Source organism: Hydractinia symbiolongicarpus, chromosome 6 (genome assembly GCF_029227915.1).
Source record: "Hydractinia symbiolongicarpus strain clone_291-10 chromosome 6, HSymV2.1, whole genome shotgun sequence".
Classification (NCBI taxonomy): domain Eukaryota; kingdom Metazoa; phylum Cnidaria; class Hydrozoa; order Anthoathecata; family Hydractiniidae; genus Hydractinia; species Hydractinia symbiolongicarpus.
This window is the reverse complement of record NC_079880.1, coordinates 19,792,247-19,807,726: the sequence shown is the minus strand read 5'-3', so window position 1 is coordinate 19,807,726 and position 15,480 is coordinate 19,792,247. Positions and strand designations below refer to the sequence as shown.

The following is a 15,480-nucleotide window of genomic DNA, read 5'->3' as shown; positions in this document are numbered from 1 at the left end:
CTTTAAAAAATTTTATGTTTTGTCCAGTTTAACAACACCGAAGGCGTTTACTAAGAAAAATTAATTTTACTTTTTGCGCTTTTGTTTAGGTCAAGGAGATACTATTATCCGAAGAGGCTGTTTATTGCAAAAAGTGCAATGTTGGGAGTTTTTACATTTTTTTTTCTTTATAAATATCCATTGATACACAAAATGAAATATTACGCACGAACAGTTTTCGTTAGTGAATATAAACGAAGAACGACGTACGATACTAACTTTAATAAAATCAACCTATTCAAATAAAATATTCAAGATTTTTTAGGCGTTTAGTTGATCATTTAAGTAATCTATAAAATCAATAAAATAAGCTAATCATCTTGGTATTCCGTAAATTTAAATTAGTGTGGAACAAGGTGAGCCTAGCCGCGAATTTAAATATTCGCCAAATGAAAATTGGAATATGCATTAGAAGCGCGCGAGAATAAGTCCGCTGAAGTTGGCAATCCTTTATTTTTCCTCGCGTTTAGCAGACAAAGACTGTACATTATTATTGTAACACAGTGAAAAACGACAACTCTTCAATTTTAAAAAATTCTACTAAAATTTGGTGTTGAACAAACACCTTGTATTTAAGTCAACAAATACAATTTCTTTATTTAGCACTTTAAAATTTGAAATACTAGTTCATCAATAGGTTCCCGGAACACGTTATCGAGTAAAATTTCGTCTGGCAAAGCTTACCGCAATTATCTGCCAATGCCGTAAGTTTTTGCAGATTACAATTCTCCTTGATAAGGTATAGCTAAAACTTGTTTTCCTTCGGAAGACTTTTAGTAAGGAAAAGTTATTTATTGTAGAAAACGAATTTAAGTGGAGGATATCAGTTCTATGGATGTTAATTGTCTACTTAATCGAAATTTAGTTTGAGATCAGATACAGATAAGCTGTTGTAGACGTCAACTAAATAAATAATCGACTACCTTAATTCATTAAATTTTCGCGAACATCCAATTTTCGCACAGAGTCGCTGCAATTGGCTGAGGAAAATTAGTGTTAAGCGCATTTGGCTATTAGTCCAAGATTTGCAATAAGAAAGAAATCCTGGCACAAAATAAAATTTAATGTTATATAGTTTAATTCTAAAACATGCGTAATATATTAATGCGTACACAAAGCTTCTTTTAGCGCACTACTTGTAACGAGCGCGAAAATTAGACTAGCGTGAAAATTAAAAGTGCGCGCGTTCGCTTAGTATAAATAAATTTCAAATTAACATTGATATTGTGTATTACGTACAGGATTGTGTCTGTTACCGTTCACACAATACTCCTCTAATCACCAGCTCTTTCTACATGTCAGCCCAAAGAGAACAAAGTTTTATATAAAATAAACTATTCACGCGCAGTAGGGCCAGCTCTAAACATTGCACCAGGCTTTCTTCTCATTTGATAATACAGAAAAAAAGTAGCAGCTGAAAGTGAATACCATGTGATAATATACTGCATGTGTTCATTGCGTATGCTTACTCGTGTTTGCCCGCCAAGTGGACCGCCCGGTGAAGTGGAAACGGAATCAGCATCTATCAACAACGGTGTAGTGTTTAACAACTTTGAGAAGTTCTCCACATCGCAATAATGCCAGTCAAAACCGTCCTCTCGCGATTTTGGCGCAAAAGGCGGACGTTTTTCTCCTTTTCGAACGAAACCCGTCAACTGCATAGCGTCAATAACCTGTCCTTCAGTTCTAGTATCAGGTTTTTTCTTTCCCTTAGGCACCCAACCTCTGTTAACCAGTATTCTTTCACCCGAATCCAATACAAAGGGCGTCACAACATGATAACCACTTGTTGGTTTACCACTAACCAGTCCTCCTTTACTTTCTTTATCTGCATTCAAAGAGCGAGGACCAACGTAAATTTCTTTGCTGTGGTCAAACTTACCATGGACAATAACTCGTCTGTACTGCATTTCTTCCATCCTGGTTGGTGTGAGAATATCATGTGGCAAAGGGACAGCTTCTTTTTGTGTTTTTGCTTCCATTTCTTTAATAAGACCTTTTTTCCATTCTAACCTTCGAACTTGCCATGTTCCAAGACCAAACGATGCAATTGGTATGATTAACAGAAGGTGTTGTCCTTTCGAAGACTTCGATTGTGCTTCAATGGACATGAAACGCCTCTGGTACAGATTCGCTGCACGTCGAAGTGAAGACACCATGTACCTTCTAAAAGTATTCATTTTTGTCTAAAACATGCAAAAATATAATGTAAAATTTATTAGATTAGAATGCGCAAAACTATGGGGAATGAGATGATAATCCAATGTCAGAAGATTAAAGGCTGTGCTGTTTTTAGGATTGCTTATGCTTGGGGCTCATTAGGCGTCTAATTACATGCAGTTGCTTCAAGCATGTTACAGACACAACTAGACGGCTAGTTAATAACATACGTCGAAAATATTTCATTCTGGGGAAGGGCCTGTAAAAAAACGTTAAAAACATAATCAAATGAAGCTTAATTTTTTAATAAAAATAATAATTTTTGCAACAAAAATAAAATACTAAACAACATAACAAGAAATTCAATATATTTGTGCAACTAATTAATTGTGAAGAGATTTACTCCCATGCTGAACGGTAATCAGTGAAATTTTGTAGCGCGATGTTGCTGGTATATGTGTGGAGATGTGGAGCTTAAAAGTCTTTTCTGGAGAAGATTAGCTCTCAGTTAATTTGGATGAAGAACGTTTTTTTGCGAATTTTTAAATTACAAGCAGATGTAAAGTGGAATACTTTTTAAATCAATAATTTCAGCTTAAAAATATCCTATTTTCTTGTAATTTGATTTGATGGACAGTGTTATGAGATGTTTTTGCTACAATAGGCAAATACTGTCTTTCTAATGTTTGTAGAGTGTTATTTTAGCTAGTTATAATGTAGATAAAATATATGCTAGAAAACTTTCATAATCTTGCGCTATTAAAATAACAGATCCACTAAACTATGAAACTTTCCATGCGAAACTTGTATTTATTAAAAAAAAGGAAAAACGGGAAATATCATATCAACCCACTTTCATTTTCGAAACTTGCAAGCAATATTAAACTATTCAATACTTTGTCCCTAGCGCTTCTTGTTTCTTTGGCGCTAACATCTTCCGAAATACATCAAAATTGAATATCATATAGAAGAACCCTGGGGACGAGGTAGGAAAATGAACGATCTGCAGAACAATTCGTTGCGCAAAAACAGTTTTTTTTTTTTGCGAAAAGACTGCGCGAGTATTTGATGTGCGTGGGATATTCTTTTCAAAATGTGCGAGAAAATTAGATTACGCGAAACTAACAAAAACGAATAACGCGTGTTAAAACTTTGTACCGCCTTTTCCCACAGAATGATAAAAGTAAAGAGCGCAATACAAAATTACACTTTTAGCAGTATTCCGAAAGATATGTAATACATCGAGTTGTACAACCCGCAGAAGTTGGTCCTAACGTTAACGATTTCGTAAATGACCTCACAAAAAAACAGTATTTTTTTCACGTAAAAATACCGGCAGTAGAAGCCACAGAATCTGCTGGAACAAATTTCGAAAACTCACGGGAAACAATTAAAACCAAAGCAAACAAATCAAAACAGTTTTTTAACTTTATCAAGATTTATTAAATAGCTTCAAATTTGGGCAGAAAAACAATAACGGTTTCGCCTTCTTTTCACCACACGCATTAGAAGATTACATCACTCACTCCCATTGTACACAATCTTAAAGAAAAAGAAAACATTTTCATATAGTGAAGCTTCCAGTGCCTTTAAGGGATGGCCAAGTCAATGGAATTGAAAGCACTGTTTTTCATCTCATAAATAATTAAGGCTAATTCGGAAAAGTATAAAAGAAAAAAACTAAAGAATTTGGCAACTTTCCTAATTTTATATGCAAAGTTCCAACCATACCAACAGTTTCCAAATCTGACAAAATCATTTTAGAAGTGTTTATTTTTTCAGAATTTGATTGATGCAAGGCCAAGGGAAATTAAATAAGTTTATTGTCCTAGACCCATTCAAAAACATATGCTTCTCATCATTCAGTTTTTTTCAACCAACATTAATGTAATCACCAAGAGGAAATTATAATGTCTCTTGTGTGTGTTTTAGAAGCTGAGTTCACAAATACAAAAATATTACAAGTGCTGAACTATGGCAATCATATTTTGCAATCAGACCCTTTTAAAAACTATGCTGAATCATGACAATTATTAAATTCAGCACTAATAGAAAAGCACCTTGGATAGGATTCTTTGTTGGATGAATGAAATGACTGACAATTGGTTTATCGTGAATGAAATAGTAATTTTTACACAAATAATTTAAAAAATAATGAACTTTGTTATGTGGGTTGTTCTCAAACACACATGGGCAGTGGACAAGAAACTGTGATGTAATTTCTCTTGGTCTATTATTCCTGAGAATATTCTAAAATAAGAGGGTGTCAATAAGCTGCAAACGGCCACATATATAAGGGCGAGTTCGGGCACATTTTGCAATTAAATTAGTAATTGTCTTTCAAAACCGCCCGCACTTTCCCGAACTTGCCTGGAGCATTTCCAAAATTCATTTCCTTGTAACATACCTTGTGGACGATAGTTGGAAAAAAATGCTTTAAGTGAAAGAAGTTAATAAAGTTTAAAAGTTATTTATCAAGTAAATTTTAACAAAAACCATCAAAAACAGTTCTTTTAAGAACTTTACTACCACATAGTTTATTTTATGGTCTATGCAGGTTTTTTCGGGATAATACTTCAATTTTTTTGCTAAACGCTAAACTTGCCCAAAAACGCCTTGTTCTAAAATTACAAGCAGTTTCGAAGATGCCCACGCCGTTTAGAGGACGTGTGTGGCTCGGGCATCCTTGAAGTTCTGTTTAATGACAGTTTTAATATCGTTTTAAACCTTGTTCTCAGGGAGGGTGTACGGAGAACTAATTTCTATTGAGAATTACATTGCTGTTGGTTTGATAGCAAAGGTGGATATTTTTTTTAGTTACTGTAACAGGTTACTTATATAATAAATAAAAAACTGTGATAAAAAAGGTTGGTCAGCTCACTCTAGCGCCCAGAGCTATTTGTTTTGTCTGTGCCCTAGCTACAGGTTTTCCTATATCTGGCTATCAGTTAGGTAGTAATACAGCTTCTCCATATGCATTCTACAAATTACTTTCAATTCTTTTATACAAAACTGAGCTCTAGCTACCTTTCGTGTGATTAAGCCTTACCTTGATTTGGATAAAACCAATTAAAATTGATAATATTGTATTCTTACATCTTCTTAGAAACAATAAAATAAAACACAGCTCGGCGCGTAATAATTGTACAAATTACTTCAATATTTCTTTAGGAAAGGGTACCTTACACAGGAGCTTTCCAATCCAACTAAAATCTCCAGAAAAAGCACAGCAACAAAAAAGCTTAAAATACACCAGTAAAGTCGATTAGAAACAGGACTAGCAGTAAATTATTTCAAAAGAAGAAAACCGTTTTAATACTATTATGTTTCATTAAAATACAACTATAATAGTATTAGAAGCAAAATTGCAAAATAATTAATTAATTATTTATACAATAATTAGCTATAATACAAAAAAATAAGGCATATTTTGGGTCTGTAAAATATAAGTGTCTAAAATGCCGACTACCGTGTCTTGTTCACGGCATATTGCTCTTTGTGTGTTCAAGTTCGGCGGACGTATAATCCGGACCAAAAGACGGGGGGGGGGGGTCAAAACCCGGGGGGGGGGGGGGGGGGAGTACGAGCCGTACTTATTGCATTTTTTACTAAACTTATACTTTAACCCCTCGGTCCAAACTTATTTGTTTTATTAGAAAAAAAAATACCCTAGCTTTATGTGCAAAAATATCAGTCCTATTTCTTTACACTGATTTTATATGATTTTTTTTCTATTGAAATTTTGAGAATCTCAATAATTCTCGTGTAGCAAACGTGCTCCACAATTTCGCTTTGTTCGCAAAGCTCTTTTTTTGTCACATAAAATATCAAACAGTTACTATTTGAAATTAAAATAAAATATAAAATATAATATAGCTCACAATGCACAGGTTTTAGTTAGAGATAAACCATTAGCCATTTGAAAAAAAAAAAATGCAGAATGCCTGACAGTTATGTAAAATAATGGTTGCAAGAGCCCTAGAGAGAATGTTGGGGTTGTTTTGGATGTTTAGGTCAAGTTTTTTTAAGAAGAAACGGCCCAAAATTTGTAGTGCTTGCGCACCTAGTGCAATTAATATTTGATGCACAAACTCTTTTTTATTTTAATTGGTTTTGCCTCATTCAAAATTCCAATTTTGTAACAGGGGCATAGCAAGCGTTTTCTGCTTGTTACCGCCATCTCCCCCCTCATAGCCTTACTTTTTAAAAAAAGACTCAATGTCAGCAGTGTATTACTCTAATGTATGGCTTATTACCAAAGTATCTAAAACAAATTTGACCATGTAAGGGAGAAGAATTGATAATAAACAAAACACACTTTTCCCATAAACAATAGACTAAGGAAATAACTTATGTTTATGTTTCTGGGCTATCGTGAAAAACCTGGTAATTAATTGTTCAATAAAGGTAAAGCCCCATTATATATGAAAATTCTGCTGTTATGATTATTTAAGTTATATATACTTTGTCTATTACTTAGGTAAAATTTGTCTTGTTCATTGTCAATTTTTCTGCAATGGATGAAATATTGTGGATTATATATATATAAAGAATTTGTTAGCTAGCTGGTTTCTAGCCTGCAGATAACAGAGAATGTTGTATTCAAGACGGTGCCGAGTTGCCAAAAAGCACCGTATATGTAAGGGGGTTGCAGGCGTTTTTCTGGGTTTTTTCAATGCTTTTGTGTGTAACCCCATGGAAAAGTGTGGGCCGGTCCCATACTGCCCGAAATGCAACGCGCACGAGCTTATTGTTCTCATTTAAATTTTGTGGAGAAGAAGGAAGGTGCTATTTTGTCGTTGTACTCTCAATTTATTATTTGTGGAATTTTATTACAGCTATTTATCGAATATATAAGATATAAAAAACAGTTCTTTTCAGAACTCTTTCACTACCACCGCTCGACATTACAAGAATAAATTATGGTAAATGTTTCTCGTTGTATTCTCAGATCCAGATTAATAACATTATATTGAAAAAGGAAACTAGAAACTTTTGAGAAAAATGAATGGCATATTCAAATTTATCACCCAAAAAAATTTATATAAGATAGAAAAATTCGAAGACCATATGATTTCTTATAAATTCATGTCTGTAAGCAACACGATAATCGATGTGGCGCCGTAGATTAGTGGTTATAGCTCTCGTACTCTGTGCGGAAGACCGGGGTTCGATTCCTCTTGACGGCGATTCAACATGGGCGAGTGAATGTTACCATAGCCCTGGGTTAACCCAAGCCATGTGAGGGAAATTGGGAAGATGGCACACTGTGTGGGCCGTTGGATGTTGCCGGGAGTTGTCTAGTAGAGCGCGGGCTCTAATTGGGTCTGCGTAGCTCAAAATGAGCATTAAATACTCTAGGACTCTCCATCTACGCCATGGCCCCTTCTGGAAATAATAGACAGGGTATATCCCTCGATATTTGTGAGGCTAGCCATGTAAAATATGCACATCTATCATCTCTGCATGTTAGGTCAGAAAACACAGTTGTGCTGCCATTTTGTAGCTGACTAAATTAATGGGCTTTTGCACTAATAAACTTTTTGCCTAAGAGAAACGTAAAAATTGAATATATAAAAAATAAAACCTTGACCCAGTTAATATAGATAAACAAATGACTAATACAAACCCAAAACAAACGAAATATACCTATCCCTTGATTTGTCCACACACTTTCATTTTCGAAGTGTCTGCTGCACCGGTACCGGAATAGTACATCGAAAAACTACTGAACCGGTACCGGAATTCTCCGGCTCACAGCTAGTGAACCGGCACAGGATTTTTCAGCAAACTTCCTAGTTTTTTGTGTAAAATTTTATTTTGACAACGAAGACGATAAAATAAGTATTACTAGAAATAGTAATTTTTCATACCCTGAAAAATCAACCTAGAGAGGTTCTTGCGAAATACATGTTTAATCCCTTGACCGTTTGGAACGTTTCGTTTCAAAGAAGCAAAAGCCTGGTTTTTATTTCGTGGATACAAACCCTTACATATTAAATAAGTAAGAGCCTAGATAACAAGAAGCTTGAAGTTTTCTTGAAGAAACCAGCTGTACTGCTTTCATACGCGGAGAAGATATTCTTTTTCGCTGAAGAATTATATAGTTTTGATACGGCATCTCGATAGGCATAAATTCACTACGTCGATTACTTTTGTTGTTGGGGAAAAAATTTCGACTTTTCAAGAATTGAAAACAAAATAATAATCCAATGTCAAAGGCTGTTAAAGGCTGTGCTGTTTTTAGGATTGTTTAGGCTTGGTGCTCATTAGGCGTCTAATTACGTTCAGTTGCTTCTAGCATGTTACAGACACAACTAGACGGCTAGTTAATAACATACGTCGAAAATATTTCATTCTGGGGAAGGCCCTGTGAAAAAACGTTAAAAACATAATCAAATGAAGCTTAATTTTTTAATAAAAATAATAATTTTTGCAACAAAAATAAAATACTAAACAACATAACAAGAAATTCAATATATTTGTGCAACTAATTAATTGTGAAGAGATTTACTCCCATGCTGAACGGTAATCAGTGAAATTTTGTAGCGCGATGTTGCTGGTATATGTGTGGAGATGTGGAGCTAAAAAGTCTTTTCTGGAGAAGATTAGCTCTCAGTTAATTTGGATGAAGAACGTTTTTTTGCGAAATTTTAAATTACAAGCAGATGTGAAGTGGAATACTTTTTAAATCAATAATTTCAGCTTAAAAATATCCTATTTTCTGGTAATTTGATTTGATGGACAGTGTTATGAGATGTTTTTGCTACAATAGGCAAATACTGTCTTTCTAATGTTTGTAGAGTGTTATTTTAGCTAGTTATAATGTAGATAAAATATATGCTAGAAAACTTTCATAATCTTGCGCTATTAAAATAACAGATCCACTAAACTATGAAACTTTCCATGCGAAACTTGTATTTATTAAAAAAAAGGAAAAACGGGAAATATCATATCAACCCACTTTCATTTTCGAAACTTGCAAGCAATATTAAACTATTCAATACTTTGTCCCTAGCGCTTCTTGTTTCTTTGGCGCTAACATCTTCCGAAATACATCAAAATTGAATATCATATAGAAGAACCCTGGGGACGAGGTAGGAAAATGAACGATCTGCAGAACAATTCGTTGCGCAAAAACAGTTTTTTTTTTTTGCGAAAAGACTGCGCGAGTATTTGATGTGCGTGGGATATTCTTTTCAAAATGTGCGAGAAAATTAGATTACGCGAAACTAACAAAAACGAATAACGCGTGTTAAAACTTTGTACCGCCTTTTCCCACAGAATGATAAAAGTAAAGAGCGCAATACAAAATTACACTTTTAGCAGTATTCCGAAAGATATGTAATACATCGAGTTGTACAACCCGCAGAAGTTGGTCCTAACGTTAACGATTTCGTAAATGACCTCACAAAAAAACAGTATTTTTTTCACGTAAAAATACCGGCAGTAGAAGCCACAGAATCTGCTGGAACAAATTTCGAAAACTCACGGGAAACAATTAAAACCAAAGCAAACAAATCAAAACAGTTTTTTAACTTTATCAAGATTTATTAAATAGCTTCAAATTTGGGCAGAAAAACAATAACGGTTTCGCCTTCTTTTCACCACACGCATTAGAAGATTACATCACTCACTCCCATTGTACACAATCTTAAAGAAAAAGAAAACATTTTCATATAGTGAAGCTTCCAGTGCCTTTAAGGGATGGCCAAGTCAATGGAATTGAAAGCACTGTTTTTCATCTCATAAATAATTAAGGCTAATTCGGAAAAGTATAAAAGAAAAAAACTAAAGAATTTGGCAACTTTCCTAATTTTATATGCAAAGTTCCAACCATACCAACAGTTTCCAAATCTGACAAAATCATTTTAGAAGTGTTTATTTTTTCAGAATTTGATTGATGCAAGGCCAAGGGAAATTAAATAAGTTTATTGTCCTAGACCCATTCAAAAACATATGCTTCTCATCATTCAGTTTTTTTCAACCAACATTAATGTAATCACCAAGAGGAAATTATAATGTCTCTTGTGTGTGTTTTAGAAGCTGAGTTCACAAATACAAAAATATTACAAGTGCTGAACTATGGCAATCATATTTTGCAATCAGACCCTTTTAAAAACTATGCTGAATCATGACAATTATTAAATTCAGCACTAATAGAAAAGCACCTTGGATAGGATTCTTTGTTGGATGAATGAAATGACTGACAATTGGTTTATCGTGAATGAAATAGTAATTTTTACACAAATAATTTAAAAAATAATGAACTTTGTTATGTGGGTTGTTCTCAAACACACATGGGCAGTGGACAAGAAACTGTGATGTAATTTCTCTTGGTCTATTATTCCTGAGAATATTCTAAAATAAGAGGGTGTCAATAAGCTGCAAACGGCCACATATATAAGGGCGAGTTCGGGCACATTTTGCAATTAAATTAGTAATTGTCTTTCAAAACCGCCCGCACTTTCCCGAACTTGCCTGGAGCATTTCCAAAATTCATTTCCTTGTAACATACCTTGTGGACGATAGTTGGAAAAAAATGCTTTAAGTGAAAGAAGTTAATAAAGTTTAAAAGTTATTTATCAAGTAAATTTTATCAAAAACCATCAAAAACAGTTCTTTTAAGAACTTTACTACCACATAGTTTATTTTATGGTCTATGCAGGTTTTTTCGGGATAATACTTCAATTTTTTTGCTAAACGCTAAACTTGCCCAAAAACGCCTTGTTCTAAAATTACAAGCAGTTTCGAAGATGCCCACGCCGTTTAGAGGACGTGTGTGGCTCGGGCATCCTTGAAGTTCTGTTTAATGACAGTTTTAATATCGTTTTAAACCTTGTTCTCAGGGAGGGTGTACGGAGAACTAATTTCTATTGAGAATTACATTGCTGTTGGTTTGATAGCAAAGGTGGATATTTTTTTTAGTTACTGTAACAGGTTACTTATATAATAAATAAAAAACTGTGATAAAAAAGGTTGGTCAGCTCACTCTAGCGCCCAGAGCTATTTGTTTTGTCTGTGCCCTAGCTACAGGTTTTCCTATATCTGGCTATCAGTTAGGTAGTAATACAGCTTCTCCATATGCATTCTACAAATTACTTTCAATTCTTTTATACAAAACTGAGCTCTAGCTACCTTTCGTGTGATTAAGCCTTACCTTGATTTGGATAAAACCAATTAAAATTGATAATATTGTATTCTTACATCTTCTTAGAAACAATAAAATAAAACACAGCTCGGCGCGTAATAATTGTACAAATTACTTCAATATTTCTTTAGGAAAGGGTACCTTACACAGGAGCTTTCCAATCCAACTAAAATCTCCAGAAAAAGCACAGCAACAAAAAAGCTTAAAATACACCAGTAAAGTCGATTAGAAACAGGACTAGCAGTAAATTATTTCAAAAGAAGAAAACCGTTTTAATACTATTATGTTTCATTAAAATACAACTATAATAGTATTAGAAGCAAAATTGCAAAATAATTAATTAATTATTTATACAATAATTAGCTATAATACAAAAAAATAAGGCATATTTTGGGTCTGTAAAATATAAGTGTCTAAAATGCCGACTACCGTGTCTTGTTCACGGCATATTGCTCTTTGTGTGTTCAAGTTCGGCGGACGTATAATCCGGACCAAAAGACGGGGGGGTCAAAACCCGGGGGTGGGGGGGGAGTACGAGCCGTACTTATTGCATTTTTTACTAAACTTATACTTTAACCCCTCGGTCCAAACTTATTTGTTTTATTAGAAAAAAAAATACCCTAGCTTTATGTGCAAAAATATCAGTCCTATTTCTTTACACTGATTTTATATGATTTTTTTTCTATTGAAATTTTGAGAATCTCAATAATTCTCGTGTAGCAAACGTGCTCCACAATTTCGCTTTGTTCGCAAAGCTCTTTTTTTGTCACATAAAATATCAAACAGTTACTATTTGAAATTAAAATAAAATATAAAATATAATATAGCTCACAATGCACAGGTTTTAGTTAGAGATAAACCATTAGCCATTTGAAAAAAAAAAATGCAGAATGCCTGACAGTTATGTAAAATAATGGTTGCAAGAGCCCTAGAGAGAATGTTGGGGTTGTTTTGGATGTTTAGGTCAAGTTTTTTTAAGAAGAAATGACCTTCCTGTTGGCCCAAAATTTGTAGTGCTTGCGCACCTAGTGCAATTAATATTTGATGCACAAACTCTTTTTTATTTTAATTGGTTTTGCCTCATTCAAAATTCCAATTTTGTAACAGAGGCATAGGAAGCGTTTTCTGCTTGTTACCGCCATCTCCCCCTCATAGCCTTACTTTTTAAAAAAGACTCAATGTCAGCAGTGTATTACTCTAATGTATGGCATATTACCAAAGTATCTAAAACAAATTTGACCATGTAAGGGAGAAGCATTGATAATAAACAAAACACACTTTTCCCATAAACAATAGACTAAGGAAATAACTTATGTTTATGTTTCTGGGCTATCGTGAAAAACCTGGTAATTAATTGTTCAATAAAGGTAAAGCCCCATTATATATGAAAATTCTGCTGTTATGATTATTTAAGTTATATATACTTTGTCTATTACTTAGGTAAAATTTGTCTTGTTCATTGTCAATTTTTCTGCAATGGATGAAATATTGTGGATTATATATATATAAAGAATTTGTTAGCTAGCTGGTTTCTAGCCTGCAGATAACAGAGAATGTTGTATTCAAGACGGTGCCGAGTTGCCAAAAAGCACCGTATATGTAAGGGGGTTGCAGGCGTTTTTCTGGGTTTTTTCAATGCTTTTGTGTGTAACCCCATGGAAAAGTGTGGGCCGGTCCCATACTGCCCGAAATGCAACGCGCACGAGCTTATTGTTCTCATTTAAATTTTGTGGAGAAGAAGGAAGGTGCTATTTTGTCGTTGTACTCTCAATTTATTATTTGTGGAATTTTATTACAGCTATTTATCGAATATATAAGATATAAAAAACAGTTCTTTTCAGAACTCTTTCACTACCACCGCTCGACATTACAAGAATAAATTATGGTAAATGTTTCTCGTTGTATTCTCAGATCCAGATTAATAACATTATATTGAAAAAGGAAACTAGAAACTTTTGAGAAAAATGAATGGCATATTCAAATTTATCACCCAAAAAAATTTATATAAGATAGAAAAATTCGAAGACCATATGATTTCTTATAAATTCATGTCTGTAAGCAACACGATAATCGATGTGGCGCCGTAGATTAGTGGTTATAGCTCTCGTACTCTGTGCGGAAGACCGGGGTTCGATTCCTCTTGACGGCGATTCAACATGGGCGAGTGAATGTTACCATAGCCCTGGGTTAACCCAAGCCATGTGAGGGAAATTGGGAAGATGGCACACTGTGTGGGCCGTTGGATGTTGCCGGGAGTTGTCTAGTAGAGCGCGGGCTCTAATTGGGTCTGCGTAGCTCAAAATGAGCATTAAATACTCTAGGACTCTCCATCTACGCCATGGCCCCTTCTGGAAATAATAGACAGGGTATATCCCTCGATATTTGTGAGGCTAGCCATGTAAAATATGCACATCTATCATCTCTGCATGTTAGGTCAGAAAACACAGTTGTGCTGCCATTTTGTAGCTGACTAAATTAATGGGCTTTTGCACTAATAAACTTTTTGCCTAAGAGAAACGTAAAAATTGAATATATAAAAAATAAAACCTTGACCCAGTTAATATAGATAAACAAATGACTAATACAAACCCAAAACAAACGAAATATACCTATCCCTTGATTTGTCCACACACTTTCATTTTCGAAGTGTCTGCTGCACCGGTACCGGAATAGTACATCGAAAAACTACTGAACCGGTACCGGAATTCTCCGGCTCACAGCTAGTGAACCGGCACAGGATTTTTCAGCAAACTTCCTAGTTTTTTGTGTAAAATTTTATTTTGACAACGAAGACGATAAAATAAGTATTACTAGAAATAGTAATTTTTCATACCCTGAAAAATCAACCTAGAGAGGTTCTTGCGAAATACATGTTTAATCCCTTGACCGTTTGGAACGTTTCGTTTCAAAGAAGCAAAAGCCTGGTTTTTATTTCGTGGATACAAACCCTTACATATTAAATAAGTAAGAGCCTAGATAACAAGAAGCTTGAAGTTTTCTTGAAGAAACCAGCTGTACTGCTTTCATACGCGGAGAAGATATTCTTTTTCGCTGAAGAATTATATAGTTTTGATACGGCATCTCGATAGGCATAAATTCACTACGTCGATTACTTTTGTTGTTGGGGAAAAAATTTCGACTTTTCAAGAATTGAAAACAAAATTAGAGAAGAATTTTTTTGATGTCTACGTTAGAGATAGTCGAACTGTTAAGGCTTCACAAAAAAGATTAACGAAAATAATAAAACCCAAGCTTCAGTACTATGAATTAAAATATGCTTGTGTTCATGGTGGAAGAAAATTCAAAGGAAAAGGCTGTGGACAACGAGCTGTTCAGTACGTATTTTGTTTACATTATTTTTTTATAATTCCTTTAGTACTATAAAGCAAGACCGCAAGTTTTCGTTCGCTTTGGGAGTATATGAGTCTGGACAATTTTTAGAAGTCAAAGAATTTCAGGCAGACCATAATCACGAATTAAATAGGGTAGGCAATTCTAATCATCACTTATCCGAGACTCATCTACCTTTATTAATAGTTATATAGTTTCATTGAATATATAACAAGATTAAAATCATAATATAAATTATTTTTTTGTTACCTCTAGGAGCTTTTACAGGCATTTACCTAACCAGAGAAAGCTAAATGACGATGAAAAAGAAAAGATGAAAGACCTCCTGAAGATGGATGTCAACAAAAAAGTGTTGCAGCAAAAAAATTATGTCCGAAACGAAGAAGGTTATTTTGCTGAAAAATATCTCTAATATGGCTCAGGAAGCGAAGAAAGGAAAAAGCCGCAATGATTTAGATGGAATTGAAACTGTGTTATGTGATAAATACAGTAAATGACGATTATCTACAGCCCTGTCACTTTGCTTTTATTTTGAGGCCGTCGTTAAGGTTAAAACGACGACGTCAATAGCGCTCACTGAGATAGTATTTTTGTGTGTTTACCATTCCTCGCATTTTTTTCTAGATTCCTCAGTTCATTTATGCAGTGACGTTAACGACAATTTCAAGGGTTTATTTTTCAAGATGAGGAAATGAAGGATGCGTATGAAGCATATCCAGAATTGATTTGTGTTGATGCTACCTATAAACTAACTGAGCTAAGAATTCCAGTTTACATCA

At 34.3% G+C, this 15,480-nt stretch overlaps 1 protein-coding gene and 1 long non-coding RNA gene across 4 annotated transcripts; both read right to left on the bottom strand.

The window, feature by feature from the left end:
• Positions 1-559: 559 nt before the first annotated feature.
• LOC130647416 (surfeit locus protein 1-like) lies at positions 560-7,866 on the bottom strand. 3 transcript variants are annotated; one of them, XM_057453268.1, is made up of 2 exons: positions 7,849-7,866; positions 560-2,225 (listed from the first exon to the last, which is right to left on the bottom strand). In XM_057453268.1, the coding sequence occupies exon 2, from the start codon at positions 2,217-2,219 to the stop codon at positions 1,374-1,376; it is 846 nt and encodes a 281-aa protein (XP_057309251.1). In that variant the 5' UTR covers positions 2,220-2,225; positions 7,849-7,866; the 3' UTR covers positions 560-1,373. The 3 variants fall into 3 exon arrangements, 2 of the variants coding, with proteins under 2 accessions (XP_057309251.1, XP_057309252.1); XM_057453269.1 differs by lacking the exon at positions 7,849-7,866 and adding an exon at positions 5,249-5,639; XR_008982853.1 differs by lacking the exons at positions 560-2,225; positions 7,849-7,866 and adding exons at positions 3,610-3,741; positions 5,249-5,717.
• Positions 7,867-9,720: 1,854 nt separating this feature from the next.
• On the bottom strand, positions 9,721-14,934 carry LOC130647417 (uncharacterized). The gene is made up of 2 exons (XR_008982854.1): positions 11,360-14,934; positions 9,721-9,852 (listed from the first exon to the last, which is right to left on the bottom strand). It is a non-coding gene; the product is annotated as an uncharacterized LOC130647417 (long non-coding RNA).
• Between the last annotated feature and the right edge of the window lie 546 nt (positions 14,935-15,480).

Coding starts and splice junctions, on each gene's coding strand:
- LOC130647416 (XM_057453268.1), bottom strand. CDS start 2,219: ATGAATACTTTTAGAAGGTACATGGTGTCTTCACTTCGACGTGCAGCG.